Source organism: Quercus robur, chromosome 3 (assembly GCF_932294415.1).
Source record: "Quercus robur chromosome 3, dhQueRobu3.1, whole genome shotgun sequence".
NCBI lineage: Eukaryota > Viridiplantae > Streptophyta > Magnoliopsida > Fagales > Fagaceae > Quercus > Quercus robur.
This window is the reverse complement of record NC_065536.1, coordinates 65720376-65738246: the sequence shown is the minus strand read 5'-3', so window position 1 is coordinate 65738246 and position 17871 is coordinate 65720376. Positions and strand designations below refer to the sequence as shown.

The window sequence follows — 17871 nt, the reverse complement described above, 5'->3', positions numbered from 1 at the left end:
TAATTTTTTGTGTGTGTATAGAGACGTGTTTGTGTATGTGTATAAAAGTTTGTATAGACTAATAAATTAGCAACACAAATCGGCCCCCTCAAACAAAAATTTCTGGCTCCGCCCCTGCTTGGCGGGATATTGATTTATGTGTAAGCCATTAATTGTGTAATACTTAATCCCTAGGAATTATGAGTGTAACAAAACTCTTACTTGGTATTGATTTATTTTTGCTAGGCCTTGGTATTGTATTGTGTTATGTGTTTATGTGAAAATGCAGCTCTAATAAACATGGACATGTGTCATCACGTGAGTAATTTATAATTTTATTTTCACATATGGTGAATAGTTTACACATACAATAATATAAAGGAGTTTTAGTAAGTCATTCAAAACTTTGGGTGTTTTGTCATTTGTGTTTAATTTATGGAATAATCTAGCATCATTTTGCGGCAAATAAGTAATTAAAAAGAGAAAGTTTATTGAACACTATGAGAAGTGGAGAAAGAGTGAGGGTATATTTGAAAGTAATTGTTAATTTATCTAGCACACGAATGAAATCAATCAATTAATATAAATATATATATATATATATATATATATATATATATATATTTATATAAGTACCGACCTTATTATGTGGGAGAGCAAAATGTTTTGCAATGTGCTGCATTCTTTGATAATATTTTATTTATTTAGTTCATAGAATTAGCCAATAAATGTATATATTTAAATATTTATAGATGAGATTAATTATTTATAATAAATGAATTTATATGATTATTTTTATAAATTTTATATAAAAAAACTATTTTTTATTTGAAATAATAATAATAATAATAATTTAGAATATGATATTCTTTCTTGTGTTTAATTGCTTTGAAAACAATTGACACAAGCTATAAAAAATTAAATATTTGTGAATTCACTAAAATTAATCTTAACCATTTAGATTTCCTAATGGCATATTTATATATAAACCAACACGGTAGTATTTACTTTATGTAATTAAAAAGATTACTAATAGGATAAATATTTTTAATTAGTTTGTTATATTTATTATTTTAAGTGGTATATTAATATTTAAGTATAATTAAATTTTGATATTTATATTTTTTTAGATTTATATGAGAAACAATTAATTTAAAATATGATATTTTTGCTCAAATTTAGTTGCTTTTGAAATTGTAGAAACAAAGTCGAACAAAAGAAAAAAAAAATGACACATAATCAAGTTGAAAAAAAAAATGATTGAAGAATATTTGAATTTTTATTTTATCAAATCAATATTTGCATTCTTGAGTAGGCGTGAAACATGCCTATATATATTAATTACTATATCATTCAATTTTTAAATATGATCAAATCACACTCTTATTGTCTTTTGATTTTGTCTATAAAATAAAATACTAAAGATTATAAATTTTTGTCAGAAAAATTATTGAAATATTGGAGGAAACTAAGAAAGTATTTACTCTCCCTCATGACTCATCTTTCTATTAGTTCTCAACTCTCCCATGGTAATCACATATTGCAAGGCTTGTGTTGAGTTGCAACATGCCTGTATGCCAGAATGCCGATTTAGTTGATATTGCTCAAGTATAGGATCTACCAATTGGATTCTTGGAAACCTTAAAAGAGTTTTTAAATTTCAAAACATGAAAGACATGCTAGATAACGCGCAAGAAAATCAATGTATTAGCAGGAGGGGGAGGAGTGGTTCAGGATGAAGATGGTAACTAGATCCTTGGCTTCTCTTGCCGTATTGGCATCACATCCAGCTATAATATTGCTGAATTATGGGCTATGCGAGATGGTTTTACACTTTGCCTTAACATAAATTTTCCAGCTGTGATCATTGAAATAGATGCCAAAGCTGTTATTAATGTGATATCTGTTGATACCCATTTTTGCGACACATTTCATACAAGCCCGATTCGTACAAGCCTGGCTTCCTTATGGGCTCAATTCATGTATTATATTATATTTTATTCTTTTAAGCATGGCCCAAGCCCATGCAACTTATGAGGAAATTGAGAAAGTATGGTTTGGAGAGTATGGGTTGGTTCCTTTCGAACCTTTTACATGAGCCCAACCCATGCGTGCAACCAAGTGGACAAGGGACGCTGGTAGTACCTCAGGCTCATGGAGGAGGTCTTATACCCAAAATTTCCAACTCAAAAGAGCTTTTATGCTCTAGGTGACTATGGCCTAAAGTTTCTGCCCTAACCTAATTTTGCTACCATATTTTCTTTTCCATCCAAAAAAACACAGCTGACCCTAAACTAAATAGCTAGCCTATTGTAGCCAAATGCAGCTGTCAGAAGCCTACAATGACAAGGAAAGAATAGCTAATTGAGTCAGCCACTTTATTTCCAAAATCATGTAAAAAGCAAGCCAACTCTCTTACCCAATTAAAGCAAATCTGACCATAACCTCTTTGATTGAGACCTTGGGATTCAAAGCCTCTTCTATTGACCAAAAACCAGTCACTTAGAGCACCCTAAGTTCAATACAAAAGGCCCCAATCATATTCAAAATCAACCAACCACATTCTACCTAGAGACTTGAAACTTCAGAGCAAAAGCCCATTCAGCGAGTCAACAATCTCACAATTCCGAACCTTAGGGATGGAAATATGGATACAGGGGAACCTTCCCTCTCTTCCTCACAATGTCTCTTAATTTCCTCTTCTCGGTGACTGTGGGTCAAAGTTTCAAACTTGTTGAACCACGTTTTCCCTATAGAGCTAAAATTTGAGAGCAAAAACCCACTAAGCTAGGAAACATTCTCACAATTCCGAACCTTAAGGGTGGAAATATGGGTACAGGGGAACTTTCCTCTCTTCCTCACAACCTCTCTCATTTTCCTCTTCTCGGTGACTGTGGGTCGAAGTTTCAGTCCTGTTATGTTTTTACACTTTTTCTACACTTTTGTTATTAGCATTTTGATTCTCTCTTGTCAAAGCACCATTAGCCTTTTGTTCATTATACATTTGGAATTTTGGGCTTGATTCTCCACAAATAAACACTTCTAAAGAACCTAAGGGGAGATTTAGGCCGTTTTCGCATTTTCGGCCCTTGTCGCAAAAACATCCCCGACATTTTGGCAACTCCACTGGGGAGTCAAGCAATTGAAACAAGAGAAGTCACGTATCTGAAGATGGGAAACCAGCAAAAAGATGATGTTTCTCACACCAACTTGTCGTTCTAAGAGAAATCGTATGATACTTTGCCGCGCAAGACGAGCATGGTGAAGTTGAGTTGAAATAAGTTCTATCCTTAGCTCATTGAGCTGCTGGAGATGCTCCAAATCATGTGACAAAATCGCTCCAACCTCCGGAAACCACCCAAGAAGTGAAGGATGGAGGGAGAATCAACTTTCTTATTCATGGAAAAAAAATTTCTTCCACTCATCTATATTTTTTTTTTAGATATCATTCTTATGGATGAATCATCATTTATCTCTTGCTTTACATGATATTTGTGAAAATTTTTGTTGTAGCTTGAAAATGGAAAAATGGCAAGCCACAAATCCAATCATGAAGGGAATGACAATTCCAACCAATAATCAACAATGTAAAGCTCTAAACATCAATTTCAAAACCAAGAACCCCTCACGCGCTGAGCATATAGGAGCTGTGGGTGATTGACTCATTTTGGCACAACAATAATTGCCACTGTGTGCAACCCTTCGTAGCTGAATATTTTTTGCATCATCGCTAAATGAAGCCTTCACTATAGCTAAAGGCCATAGCTAAATGGCCCACCGCAAGGCTCTAGATATTTCATACACCAAGCCTTGAGGTAGTGACATACTATACATCAAGTTGTATTGTTGCTAAGTTAGCATCGCGCATATGGGGGCTGCCACGAGTGATTAAACTATTTTGGCACAACAATAATTGTTGCTGTGTGCAACCCTTCGCAGCTAAATATTTTTGGCGTCACTGCTAAATGAAGTCTTCACCAAATAGCTAAAGGCCATAGTTAAATGGCCCACCACAAGTCGCTAGATATTTGACACACCAAATCTTCAAGTAGCGACATTTCATAAACCAAGTCTTGAAGTCATACAAGCGATATGCTATTGTCAAAGCACACTTAAGCTAAGACTTTCAAACTTTCTCTTTACTAATTCTTTTTTTTTTATATACATATCGTTTAAACCATTTTAATCCTTTAAATTTTTAATCAAAATATTTTCTAGAAGTCATTTGTGCTAAAGCTTAGCCATGACTATCGTTTACTAATAGAAATCATAATTACTCTAGGGGACAAAATGGAAAACTTCTCGGACCATCCGACAAAGAGGGAAAGTTGGACTCGATTCCCTCTCGCCGAAGTCGTGACACGCTCATGCACTCTAAGCCATGACAAGCTCACGTATCCAAAGTCATGGTCGATCCACGCACGCCAAGCCATGGCATGTTCATATATCTCAAGTCGCGACAAGCGCATGCATTCCAAGCCATGCCAATGCCTTAATCATTCTTGAATTCAAGATTTTGCTTGAAGAGGGAAGCGCCAATGTTATCATCCTTAAGAAAATTATTACTGTCACTCAACTATTGCAAATGAAATCTGCAACTAAGCCAACTAATAAGAAGGGTTTGTGCGTGCGCCTTTGAAGAATTCTTTGCTAGACCTCGCTTTAGATATTAAAGTCAAAAAATTCAAAAATCACATGCTAGTTGCTAGAAATCCACTCAATAAAAGCAATGGCAATGGTTGTAGCCAAACTCATCAAGAAGCATCTTATTTGTCACTTTGATGTTTCACTCATGCCAATTTTTGGAGGCAAGCCCTATGAAATGTTAAGAAGCCGACAAACTATCATATTATCCAAGCGTGGTAAAACCCCTACATGCGAAGGTGCAATGCCTTCAATAAGGTAGGGAAAGCCAATGCTTTCTCCTAATAAAAAACACTTACTCTCTCAAAGGTAAGCCCTATCAAATGATTAGGAAGCCAATGAGATATCATATTATTCATACATGGTAAGATCCCTACTTGCGATGGTGCAACGCTTTCAACAAGGTAGGGAAAGCCAACGTTTTCATAAAGGCAGGCCTTACGAAGCGGTATTGAAGCCAACACAACATCTTATAATTCAAGCATAGTGGTCCATTACATGGTGGACATAATCATCACTAAAACATTATGGGAAAATTGACGCAACAAATCACTATCTCATTGCCACATGGTAATTTGCTATATGCGAGGATAAAATCCTTCCTCAAGAAATTAGCAAGCCTATGTATGTGAGAATGCGATCGCCCTATGAAACGGTGACGAAAAAATGCACCATGAGCCGCAATGCGCGAAAACGCAGCCCATATGTGGGGGCTTCTTGAAATTAACGAAATAGCAACCTAATGCATGTTGAGAATAAGTTGACTACCAAGTACGAGCTTAAGTAAGCAAGTGGTACAATAATGTTGATACACGATGAAATTTATATACATGTGAGGCATGGAAGGCAAGGACCATTTTGTGTTGGACCTATCACTTGGTTACAACTTGACTTTCTTGGACTCGTAGGCGCTATGACGCATGACATAGCTACAAACGAGCTTCATCTACGTGTACCTTTTCAACAAAAAATGAAGTGTTTGGATGAACTAATTCTCAAACTCACAACATCTACAAAGCAATAGGAAACATCAACTACTCACACCGCATGCCGCAAGCGCCACACGTGCTCGGGGGGCTAATGTTGATACCCATTTTCGAGACACATTTCGTACAAGCCCAATTCGTACAAGCCCAACTTCCTTGTAGGCTCAATTCATGTATTATATTATATTTTATTTTTTTAAGCATGGCCCAAGCCCATGCAACTTATGGGAAAATTGAGAAAGTGTGGTTTGGAGGGTAAGGGTTGGTTCCTTTCGAACCTTTTGCATGAGCCCAGCTCATGCGTGCAATCAAGTGGACAAGGGACGCTGGTAGTACCTCAGGCTCATGGAGGAGGTCTTGTACCCAAAATTTCCAACTCAAAAGAGCTTTTATGCTCTGGGTGACTATGGCCTAAAGTTTCTGCCCTAACCTAATTTTGCTACCATATTTTCTTTTCCACCCAAAAAAACACAGCTTACCCTAAACTAATTAGCTAGCCTATTATAGCCAAATGCAGCTGTCAAAAGCCTACAATGACAAGGAAAGAATAGCTAATGGAGTTAGCCACTTTATTTCCAAAATCATGTAAAAAGCAAGCCAACCCTCTTACCCAATTAAAGCAAATCTGATTATAACCTCTTTGATTGAGACCTTGGGATTCAAAGCCTCTTCTATTGACCAAAAACTAGTTACTTAGAGCACCCTAAGTTCAATACAAAAGGCCCCAATCAGATTCAAAATCAACCAACCACATTCTACCTAAAGACCTGAAACTTCAGAGCAAAAACCCATTCAGCCAGTCAACAATCTCACAATTCCAAACCTTAGGGTGGAAATATGGGTACAGGGGAACCTTCCCTCTCTTCCTCACGACGTCTCTCAATTTCCTCTTCTCGGCGACTGTGGATCAAAGTTTCAAACCTGTTGAACCACGTTTTCCCCATAGAACTGAAACTTGAGAGCAAACACCCACTGAACCAGGAAACATTCTCACAATTCCAAACCTTAGGGGTGGAAATATGGGTACAGGGGAACTTTCCCTCTCTTCTTCACAACCTCTCTCATTTTCCTCTTCTCGGTGACTGTGGGTCGAAGTTTCAGACCAGTTATGTTTTTACACTTTTTCTACATTTTTGTTATTAGCATTTTGATTCTCTCTTGTCAAAGCACCATTAACCTTTTGTTCATTATACATTTGGAATTTTGGGCTTAATTCTCCACAAATAAACACTTCTAAAGAACCCAAGGGGAGATTTGGGTCATTTTCGCATTTTCGACCCTTGTCACAAAAACGTCCCCGACAATATCTAATCCCAACCAACCTAATTCTATTATTTCTTCTATTGTCAATGACTGTATGCACATAACTTCTAGAATCCCCTGGACTCGGTTTAGTCACTACTTCAGAGAAGCGAATAGATGTGCGAATCACCTTGCAAAAAGGGGAACTCACCAATTATTAGGCCTTATTATGTATGATAATCCATCTACGGACTTAGAGAAATATATTTCTTTTTTAATTTTCTGGGTTGTAGCTTAACAAGCGCTATCCTAAGATGCTTGCTTCTCTTTAGCTTTTAATGTTATTTCCTTTTTACCACAAAAAAAAAAAAAAAAAATTGTCGGTATCTTGTCTTTCTTGATTGTAATTGTGTGCTATATTTTAATTTAATAAAATAAATAAATCTTCCATTCCAGCACTCTTGTCATCTCTTATCCTAGTAAATTGATATCATGATTGTTATTAATTTCTAGTGGTACTAAAAGCTGAGGTCAAATTCAACTCATCAAATGAAAAAAAATGTGCTCATTCAAATTCATGTCTTACATAGAAATAATACAAATATTTAAAAAAAAAAAGTAAAAATGAAAAAAAAATTTCTTAAAATGTTATTTATTTTACGTTAATTTTCTCTCAAAATAAATGTTGAATTTTTGCAAGCTTAATGATGGGATCCCATATTAAGATCTTCTAAAATTCTTAGGACAATTCAAACGAGAAGTTCTTGAAAATTATATCCATCTATATTGAAATGAGTGAATTAAATTTTGTTACATTATTAATAATTTGAATAGATATCAAAATCGTGATGGTCAATATTTGTTTAAATAATATTGATGTAATATAATTCAATCCACCATTTATTTATAGTGCTACTGATATGTTACTACTCAATCACATTCGTTAGCACGCCAATTTGTAAATCTTTTATGATAAAATTTAGCATTTCTTTATATTTTGTCTTGTGTTTAAAAATAAATACATCAATTTAAAAAGATAATGTGGTAAGATTTGTAACACCCTAGCATCACTCTAAATGAGATCAAGCTATTATTTTCATCAAATCCTTCTGTTACTAGCTCAATTGCTAAATCACTGAAAGGACAAGCTAAAATGTAGTAAAAATGACGACATCTTATAGTGTTGGAAGAATGACAACATGGTGACATGAGGTTCTCTTATAAAAGAGAGCTCTATCAAGTAACAAAAACCCATCTCCAATATCACAAATTCCACTTTCATATAACAGAGTACACCCCAAAGGAGTGACAATTGAGAACACAAGGAGCTTTGGCTTCCAAATATGTCTAACGCACTTTGTGTTCTCAGGTCACCCCTTTGGGGCTTCCTGTTTACATGGCATGACAACACACCATTGTAAGAGAGAAAGAGAACCCAAGAAAACCAAAATCCCAGATGTTCAGGATAACATTTTCATGTATCAGAGTACACCCCATAAGGGTGACACCTGAGAGCACAACTAGTGTTGGCTACTCTAATGTAAAGCTAATGCAGTTTGTGTTCTCAGGTCACCCTTAATGGGGCACTATGTTTACCTGAAATCTCAAATTGAAGTTTTTAGAGCCATTTTTTTAATGAATGAAAAGGGGTCTTCGGAGTGGACTCATCGACTCCTTCCCACATGACGGTAATACCTCTCTTGTAGGAGCACCTTGTTTTTCCTTCTAATACTGTTTATATTATCCGTCAAATGGTCACATAATTTGTTACAGCCTTGACGGTAATACCTCTTTCAGTTTCAGCAGGATTCAACCAAAACGCGCTTCATGCCACACGTTCCTAGAGACCAATAGGAGTCTGATATTGCAGAGACATCGTGTCAATATTTAATTTAAATCATGAAATGGCTTCATTTGAAATGATGCGGATCAGTTTCCTCAAATTTTCACCAAACCCTCATGCTTTTTAATATTGCTTAGTAGATATTATTATTAAATGAACTAAAACTTATGATTATAAGCTATGACAAATGTGGACCACATGTTATGATTATGAAGCCATCATGTTGACATTCCAGATGGGTTTTCTATTTTATAATTTAATTGTATATCATCACTTAAAATTAAAATAGTGACAGTCTATGTTAAAGTTAAGATTTCATTCCTTCTATATAACAGTACATATGACATCATGCCATTTAAAATTTTAATTAATGTAACTCTAAATATATTTTTAAATTTATAATATTTAATCTCACTTTTACTTTTCTCAATTCAACAAGTTTATAGGTACCCAAAAATTCACAAAAAAAATTCAAATACTCTCTTATCTTTGTAGTGGTCAAAGATCTTGTAGTTGAATTAGTACCTTTCCATAGACAAAGTGCTTGAAGAATTGGGAGAAAAAGGTTTGAGATGTAGATTGGTGGGATATTGTAATTATCTCTTAATATATATATATATATATATATATATTTATACTGTGGTGGACCTACGTGAGGTGAGCCGACAAGTTTATGTAAGTGATTGTGAAATTTTAGTGAGTTTTCTTTTGTCGGTAGACTTGTCAATGTTGTCATACCTAATATTCTAACCTGACTTGCAATAATGAATCGTTTATCAAATAAGGGCAATCAGGAATAGTGGGGCTATGGAGATGTCAACTTTTGTCAAAAACTCAAAGATGTAACTTGTAAAGGCAGGCATGACTAATCTTTTATATGATTATGGCATCTTCTTTTTGTCAAGAACTCACGAAGGAAGAGAGAGGATTTCGGGTTTATCACAACTTTAGAGGCTTGTAATAATGTTGTTCTCATATAATCTCATGTAATTATGCTGCTCAAGTTTTGGCTGGGTTTGCAAAGGAGAAAGAGGAGGAACTCATTTTGTTAGAGGAGGGTCCTCATCTCTTCTTCCCATTATATAAAGAGATTCAGTGAAATAAAACTGCTACTGTATTCTATACCTGTTTTTTCTTGGCTAATAATGTATAAATGTACAAATAATCTTTGTAGAATTAACAAAATATACTATAAAAAGGAGAATATCAAAAGAAGAAGATGCATGATTGACAATAAATAACCAATCTTGTAATGTGAATTAGAAACCGTTGGACTCTCTAATGCACAAAAGCAAGGTTCCACATGGAAGCAATGCAGAGTTGTTTGAGAGATCACTACGGTTATCACTCATCCTATTCTTATTTTGGTAGATTCCATCAAAGCATCTTTGTTAAAGAAACTAACAAAACTGGAAGAAAATTGATGACTTTTGTAATGTATTGTAGACTAAAAACAATTTATAAGGCCAGAAATCAGAAATCATACTTAACTTTTGTAATTCATTGTGAGTTAAGTTTTTCACATACTCAACTCTCTTTTCCGCCGCATATAATCCCACCCCACATCTAATTTTCTATCAACATTGTGTTAAGGTGTCATTTGTCAATGAAGCATCTCATTTTTTACACAAACGGCCTCTCATCCCAAAGCACAATAGAAATGGATCGAATGGACCAAAATGGACTGAAGTGAAAATAAATGAACCAAAGCGATTGAATGAACCAAAATGAACCGCAGTGGACTGAATGAATTGAAGTAAATTTAATGTAGAATGGAAATTTTCACCTAAGCTAAAAATTTAAGTACAAGCTCTTTGTAGTAAAATCGGCAATAGCTTCAATAACACGTAGTACTTTGAAAAATTTTGTTGCCGAGTGAGTTACAAAAATCTCTTCCTAAAACTCATAATGCATTGTGAGTTGAGGTTTTTTTTTTTTTTTTTAATTTTTTTTATAGGACATTGTGAGTTAAGTTTCATTCACTTCACTTTCTTTTCACCCTATATTCTTCCACACTCTAATTCTCTACAATATTTCATTAAAAATGTGATATAATTGTCAATGAAACAACTCTTTTTACACAAAACTCTACTGTCAAAGTATCATCGAAATGGATTAAATGGATCAAAGTGGACGAAAATAGACTGAAATAGACCGAATAAACAGAAATAGACTAAAGTAGACTGAGCGTGCATTTGCGTGCAAATTATTTTGTGTTTGCATTTTTTGCTAGGTCTCATAACACTGTTCACAACCTAGTCAAAAACGTAAAAACACGCATAATTATACATTTTTGGGTTTCATGATACTATTCACACCTTTAAAAATTAATTTACTACAATATTTTTAGTAATAAATTTTTTGTTTATAGTAAAATAAACGTATTTAAACAAAGCTAGGTGGCCGACGTGGATTTAATGTACAAAGAAAAATGTCACCTAAGGCAAAATTTAAGTAGGGACTCTTCTGTGAGTTCCAAAAACCTCTTTCTAAAACTCGACCGCCATGGACATGGAGATCGATCCCCCAAACACGAAACCTGAGGTAGTGATCAAAGATGACGATCTCTTCAAAGCTGCTGAGTCCGGCGACGCCTCCACCTTCAAATCACTCTCTCAGAACCAGCTCTCCAAAGCTCTCTCTCTCCGAAACGAGGACGGCCGCTCCCTCCTCCACGTCGCCGTCTCTTCTTCTCATTCCGAGGTATCATCTCTCTCTTATTCCCTGTTTGTTTTCCGCGAAAATCGTGAGAAACTGAATATATATATATACACACACACATAGCAACTAAGAACACTCACGAGGATTTTACTTCAATTTCTGTATTGATTTTTGGGAAGTATTAGGAGTTATTGAGGTCTGTATAAAACTGTTGGGAGTTAAAGTTTGAATCTTTGCATTTTTGAGAGTTATAAAGTGGTTTTGATGGGATCAGGTGGTGAAGGTACTATCAGCAATCGATGAATCAGCAAGTGTGATAAACAGTGCAGATGAAGAAGGGTGGGCCCCGCTTCATTCTGCGGCGAGCATTGGGAATTTGGAAATGGTGGAAGTTTTGTTAAGCAGAGGTAGGAATTTTTTTTTTTTTTTTTTTTTTTTTTTTTGTATTGTATTTTGTGATCAGAGTTGTTTTTGGAATTATTGTTTCTCATGTCAAGATTGGCACTTAATTGTATACTTGGAGTCAGTTTGGTTTGGCGATTTAGTAGATAAAAGCGAGTTTTCGAAAGCCAAAACACCTTTTCGCAATTGCAACTCTTCATATATAGCTTTTTTTTACAAACGCTCATTTTAAACCCGAAATGTCATTTTGAAACAGCTTATACAAATGCACACTTGAGTCTCTAAATGAACTCCAAGCTAGTCACTTATTGATACTATTTGGAAACCCTATGAGTTGGCTAAATGAATAGAATTGGAATTTTTTTGCCCAAGTCATGTTTTGGGACAAAAAATTGAACTGAATGTCTTTTGGGGGCCTAATTGTATGTAAGGGGATAAGATTGCTGGCAAAGAAATGAATTGAGTTTGAATTAATGTAAATTGGCAGACAAAGGACCAAATTGCATCAAATTTTCTTTAGTTTCCACTTTATTTATACACAAAATGGATTTCATGTATGTATTGGCACTGGCATGGTATACAGTTCTTGTTCCCAAATTCTTTTCCCCCTTATCTTCTTCATGTATAGGCCTAAATTTGTAAGCTTCTGAACCAACATAGCATTTCATCTAGGAGGAAGATATGTGGGGCAGTTTAGGCTGTATTAGAGGCGAGTGGATCACCATTCCACCCATCAATCTGCACCATTTGATCGATCAAGAATTTTTGGTTTGATTTATTGGCAAAAAATAACCTGGGCTTAGGTAACTGTGCCATTACTTTGCTCACTCTAAATCTTAAACAAGCATATGTGCTATTATTTTATAGGGAGATAATATGGGGAGCTATTTAGTTGGTAAGATTTTGTTTAATACCTAAGATTATATCCTTCTTGATAATAGCGGTAGCAAAAGAATAAGTTAGCACATTTTAGGGGCTAGTGCCTTATACTGTTTACCTCTTTTTATTTTTTAACCTTCCTGTTTGCATTTTGGGAAATTGCAAGATGTAGAATCCCATATGTTCTGATTTTTGCATTTTACAGGAGCTGATATTAATATGAAAACTGATGGTGGTCGCACTGCCCTTCACTATGCTGCCAGTAAGGGATGGATGAAGATTGCTGAAATTTTGATCTCTCAAGGGGCAAAGATTAATCTGAAGGACAAGGCTTGTAACTTCACACTAGAGAATTTTACTTGATATCTCAGAGCTCTGTTTTATATATATCTTCATCTTCACGTGCGCATATCATGCAAATAACATCATTTTTAATGTTTGTGCATTTTCCCTTATAACACTAGTTGTATGACATTCATTGCCTCCAGGTTGGTTGCACCCCATTGCATCGGGCAGCTAGCACAGGGAACTCAGAAGTGTGTGAACTTTTAATTGAGGAAGGAGCAGAGGTTGATGCTGTGGACAAAGCTGGTCAAACTCCTCTTATGAATGCAGTTATTTGCTATGACAAAGAGGTAAGCTTTGTCGGAGTTGCTAGGGAAGATATCTTTGTAATATTCGCCGGAAAATATTTTTTTTAAGTAAAAATTAATTTATTAATACCTTCACTTTTGCGTGTTTGAGGCCTATCTTTTTCCTCTTCTCTGTGTTGGGACAATGCATTGTTGAGTGGCTTGAGCCTACTTTGCCTATGCTGTGTCTGAGGCCTCATCATTTTACTCATAGTTAATATATAGCTTTCTTGCTTTTCCTAGCAAAAAATAAAGCTGAAAGAAGGATGCTTGGGAAAAGGATTAATTTTAGCAAGTGCATGCTTGGTGTTTAGTTTAATCGTTCACATTGGCCAAAAACTTCCTGGATAAGAAGAAATTTCATTTTTCCCCTCTTGAAGAACATCTATGCAATGTTTTTTCTTAGATTGAGCTTGAACCAAGCTGTTCTTTCTCTTATAAATCTTCGTTTGATTTGGTTTTATCTAAGCTTAAGCTCCTTCATGAGCTTTGCCAAGTTCAATGGATCTTTGTGTTAGAATGAACAATCTTACATGTTGACATACATATATAATTGGAAAAGTTCTCAGTTTGTTAAATCTTGCTGGTTTCTCTAACATTTGAATCTTTTAGAAGTATTTTTGTGGTTAAAAACTCAAGCGGTTTTTCTAAAAATAGCCGCATTATGCTTATGGGAACTGTTTTCAAGCTTAAGCCAAGCATGGTGTTGCTCATCATTGACTTATTATATTATTGATTTGAATATTGAGCTTTGGCCTGGTTTGTAGATCCTGTTGAAAAAAGTATTGAATGAGCTAGGGTTGAGCTGTTAAGTAACAGTAGGTATATACTTCATCATCTTATAGTCAGTAGCTGCTTCTCCATCTTTTTCTTATTATTTTTCCTGTCTTTTCTTTTGTGTGTGGGTTGATAAATTTTTAGTTCTCATAAAAGTGGCATTTTGTCTGAGGTTTTATTAGACATATCCCCAATGTACCAAGAAACTGAGTAACCTTCTCGTTTTATTATTTATATATATATATATATATATAATGCATCACAAAAGATGATTTAAAAATCATGTAGCAGATATGAGGCAGAATGCATCAAAGCAATTTTTTCTTCCCTGATAAATTTTGATTTGTGTTTGTTTGACAGGTAGCTCTACTTTTAATAAGGCATGGAGCAGATGTTGATGTGGAAGACAAGGAAGGATACACTGTGCTTGGTCGAGCTTCAGCTGATTTTAGGCCTATTCTAATTGACGCTGCCAAGGCCATGCTAGAAGGATAAACTTCAGAATAATTAGCAGATTAGAAGGGGGAATCCTTAGGTGAGGCTGAAGTGTGCTTTGTTGAAGAATTGTACTGTGATTAAATTCCTATTAAGTCATGCAAAAAGTGTGAAATTCACTGTACAGACATGTAAACAATCATCATCATAGTCATCAAGAGCCTATAGAGACAATTGAAGGATCTATAAAATTTTCTTGATTTAATCATAACAGGGACTATGTTGCTAGCTATATTTAGGTAGAGTTTACTTGCAGTTTGATTAAATCAATGACAGCAGAGCTTAGTAAGTAGAATTTCAGCAAACATGTGGAATTTGTGCCATCTGGATATCACAAAAAAGAAAAAGAAAAAGAAAAGCATTGAACTTAAAGCGGTTAATGGTATTGTTTACGGTTAAATTGTTGATTCCATGTGACTTTTCAGAATTAATATATCTATACAATACGCTCATATGCTGTGCATGAAAATGCGCGCGCACACACACACACGGCACAGGTGATCAAATTGAAGGATTGGTGACCTTCCTTTCTTAATTGCTAACAACAACCATTCTTCCCTTGATTTTAAATCAGTTCCCAAGTTCCTCCTCAATCTGGAATTTGTGCCATTACCCAATTTTGTATAATCAATTTCTGAATGAGAGATACATATTGTGCATGGGATGCTAATTGTTATTAGTGTCAGTGTGTTGGTTGTTCTCTGAAGTGTGAATATATTGGGGTTACGCCTGTTCTTTTGCCAATTATGGTAGAGGATAGTTATATTTGTACTTGGTAGACTTGTCTGAGTGTATCTCCCTCTCATAACTAAAAGTTCTCAAAATAATAGAGTATTGGTAAGCTGTAGCACTAGCAGATACGTAGGACAGAATGGGTAGATAAAACTGTAGCACTAGCATTTCTCTTTATAGGTACTTCACAGTTGGACACATTTGAGTCAGTGTGCACTAAAAATTAGCCTTGAGAGTTAACTATCTTTTAAAGTTTCATCCTCTAGAGTTTAGATCACCTCCACTGCTCTGCCAAACATGTCAGCTTGTGATGATCTTCTGCATCCTCATCCTCATGTAGCTCTTCTCCCAAGTGGCCATCTCACACCCTTCCTTAGACTCGCTACACAGCTTGTTCACCACCATTGCAAGGTCACCCTGTTCACCACCCACCCAATTGTCTCACTTTCTGAGTCAAGCTCATCACCCACTTCCTCACTGCTTTCCCTCAAGTCAACCAAGTGAAATTCAATCTTCTCCCTTTGGATCACACCACTGCCAACTCCACTGACCTCTTTTTTTTTTCATTTTGAAACGATTCGTCGCTCAGCTCATCTCCTGTCTCCTCTCCTTGCTTCACTTTCACCACCACTTCATGCTCTTGTTTGTGATATGACTTTGATTTCCTCTGTTATTCCTGTTACTGAAAGCTTACATCTTCCTAACTACATTCTTTTCACTTCATCAGCTAAAATGTTATTCTTCTTTTCATACTTCCATATTTATGCATCCAAAGCTGGTGATGATGATCCTGCCATGCTTGGTGATGTTGAAATTCCAGGCCTTCCTTCAATACCCAGTTCTTCAATTCCTCCTTTACTTCTTATACCAAATAATATTTTTGCAAATATATTCAAGGTAGGCAGTCCCAAAGTTACCAAGTCAAATGGGGTTTTGATCAATACCTTTGAGGGACTTGAAGCACTGTCACTAGAGTTGCTTAATGGTGGAAAAGTAGTTGAGGGGATGCCTCCTGTGTTTGCTGTTGGTCCTCTTGTGCCATGTGATTTTGAGAAGGGAGAGTTGGGTAATAATCAATTGAAGTGGCTCAATGAGCAGCCAGTTGGGTCAGTGGTGTATGTCAGCTTTGGTAGCAGGACAGCCATGTCCAGGGATCAAAAAAGAGAGATAGGACATGGGTTAATTAGAAGTGGGTGTAGGTTTTTGTGGGTGGTGAAGGACAAGAAAGTTGACAAGGAGGAAGAAGAGGGTTTGGAAGAGGTGGTGGGGCATGAACTCATGGAGAGTTTGAAGGCAAAGGGATTGGTGGAGAAGAATTGGGTGGACCAAGGAGAGATACTTGGTCACAAGGCTGTGGGGGGGCTTTGTGAGCCATTGTGGGTGGAACTCAGTGATTGAGGCTGCTTGGCATGGTGTGCCAATTTTAGCTTGGCCACAGCATGGGGATCAGAAGATTAATGCAGAGGTGGTGTAGAGAAGTGGGCTTGGGATGTGGGTCACAAGTTGGGGGTGGGGTGAAAAGGATATGGTGAAGGGGGATGAGTTTGGGGAGAGAATTAGAGAGATGATGGGTAGTGAATTGTTGAGAGGGCAAGCTACACACATTAGAGAAGAGGCAAGGAAAGCTCTTGGAGATGGTGGAAGTTGTGAGATGAATTTCAAAAGACTTGTTGGAGAGTGGAAGATGAAAAGTGGTGGTGTTTCTGGTTCTAAATGACAGCTTTGTGCTTTGATAGACTTTTCTCCAAATTATGTTTGGAGGTGGAATACTGATTTGTAATTTGGAAATTTTAATTGTTAATTTTCGTTGTTTGGATTTACAGGACAACAATTTCAATAAGTCAATAAAGTTTAGAACTTCGGAATTTTAAAATACTAAAATCTCATTTTTCAGATTTTATCAATGTTATCATATAAACAAATCCACAATTACTCTTCACATAGACACCATCCATCATCATTACTATTGTAGTTGCAGCCAACATTTTCATCACGACGACACCACCACAATCAGCATCATCATTGTCATCGTTATATATCACCACCATTATCACTTCTCATTGTTGCACCACCACCACGTTTACCATGCATCACAACCGCTACCACCAGCACATGTTATGACCATCTTTACCACCGAGCTTTGCAACCATTACCACCATTTTATGAATTATGACCACCCCTATTCACTGTTACTTACATTATTTTACAGTCACCAATACTATTATCAATCCTGTTTTTATGGATACCATATATCTAATACATGATATCCTTTTTCCATATCAACACCATCCCTTCCTTTTTTTTTAGAAGGAATATTAGACTTTCATTAAAATAAATAAATAAATAGTCATAATCGGCAGAGGAACATCATGAATGCTGAATAACTACTAAAAAGTCTCGTATGTTTAATTAAGTTATGAATTATAATATACCAACACCATCTTGTTGTTTTAAATTTTATACCCAAATAATGAAAACTATTGTTAAAATTCTCCCTTCCAAATAAATACAACTTTATTTTAGTTTGCGCAATTCACGGCTTCAAGGAAATTCAAATTCTACCACTTTTTTTAATTAAAAAAATAAAAATAAAAATAAA

At 35.6% G+C, this 17871-nt stretch overlaps 1 protein-coding gene, 1 long non-coding RNA gene and 1 pseudogene across 2 annotated transcripts; all 3 read left to right on the top strand.

Annotated features, from left to right (window-relative positions):
- Positions 1-8120: 8120 nt before the first annotated feature.
- On the top strand, positions 8121-9818 carry LOC126718950 (uncharacterized). Its single transcript, XR_007653151.1, has 2 exons — positions 8121-8539; positions 8649-9818. It is a non-coding gene; the product is annotated as an uncharacterized LOC126718950 (long non-coding RNA).
- Positions 9819-11139: 1321 nt separating this feature from the next.
- On the top strand, positions 11140-14772 carry LOC126718947 (uncharacterized). Its single transcript, XM_050421366.1, has 5 exons — positions 11140-11397; positions 11630-11762; positions 12842-12966; positions 13125-13271; positions 14406-14772. The coding sequence occupies exons 1-5, from the start codon at positions 11200-11202 to the stop codon at positions 14538-14540; spliced, it is 738 nt and encodes a 245-aa protein (XP_050277323.1). The 5' UTR covers positions 11140-11199; the 3' UTR covers positions 14541-14772.
- Positions 14773-15309: 537 nt separating this feature from the next.
- LOC126718946 (UDP-glycosyltransferase 708G1-like) lies at positions 15310-17112 on the top strand (annotated as a pseudogene).
- The last annotated feature ends 759 nt before the right edge of the window (positions 17113-17871 follow it).

Coding starts and splice junctions, on each gene's coding strand:
- LOC126718947 (XM_050421366.1), top strand. CDS start 11,200: ATGGACATGGAGATCGATCCCCCAAACACGAAACCTGAGGTAGTGATC. Junction 11,763..12,841: donor GGAAGTTTTGTTAAGCAGAG/GTAGGAATTTTT, acceptor TGCATTTTACAG/GAGCTGATATTAATATGAAA. Junction 13,272..14,405: donor TTATTTGCTATGACAAAGAG/GTAAGCTTTGTC, acceptor TTTGTTTGACAG/GTAGCTCTACTTTTAATAAG.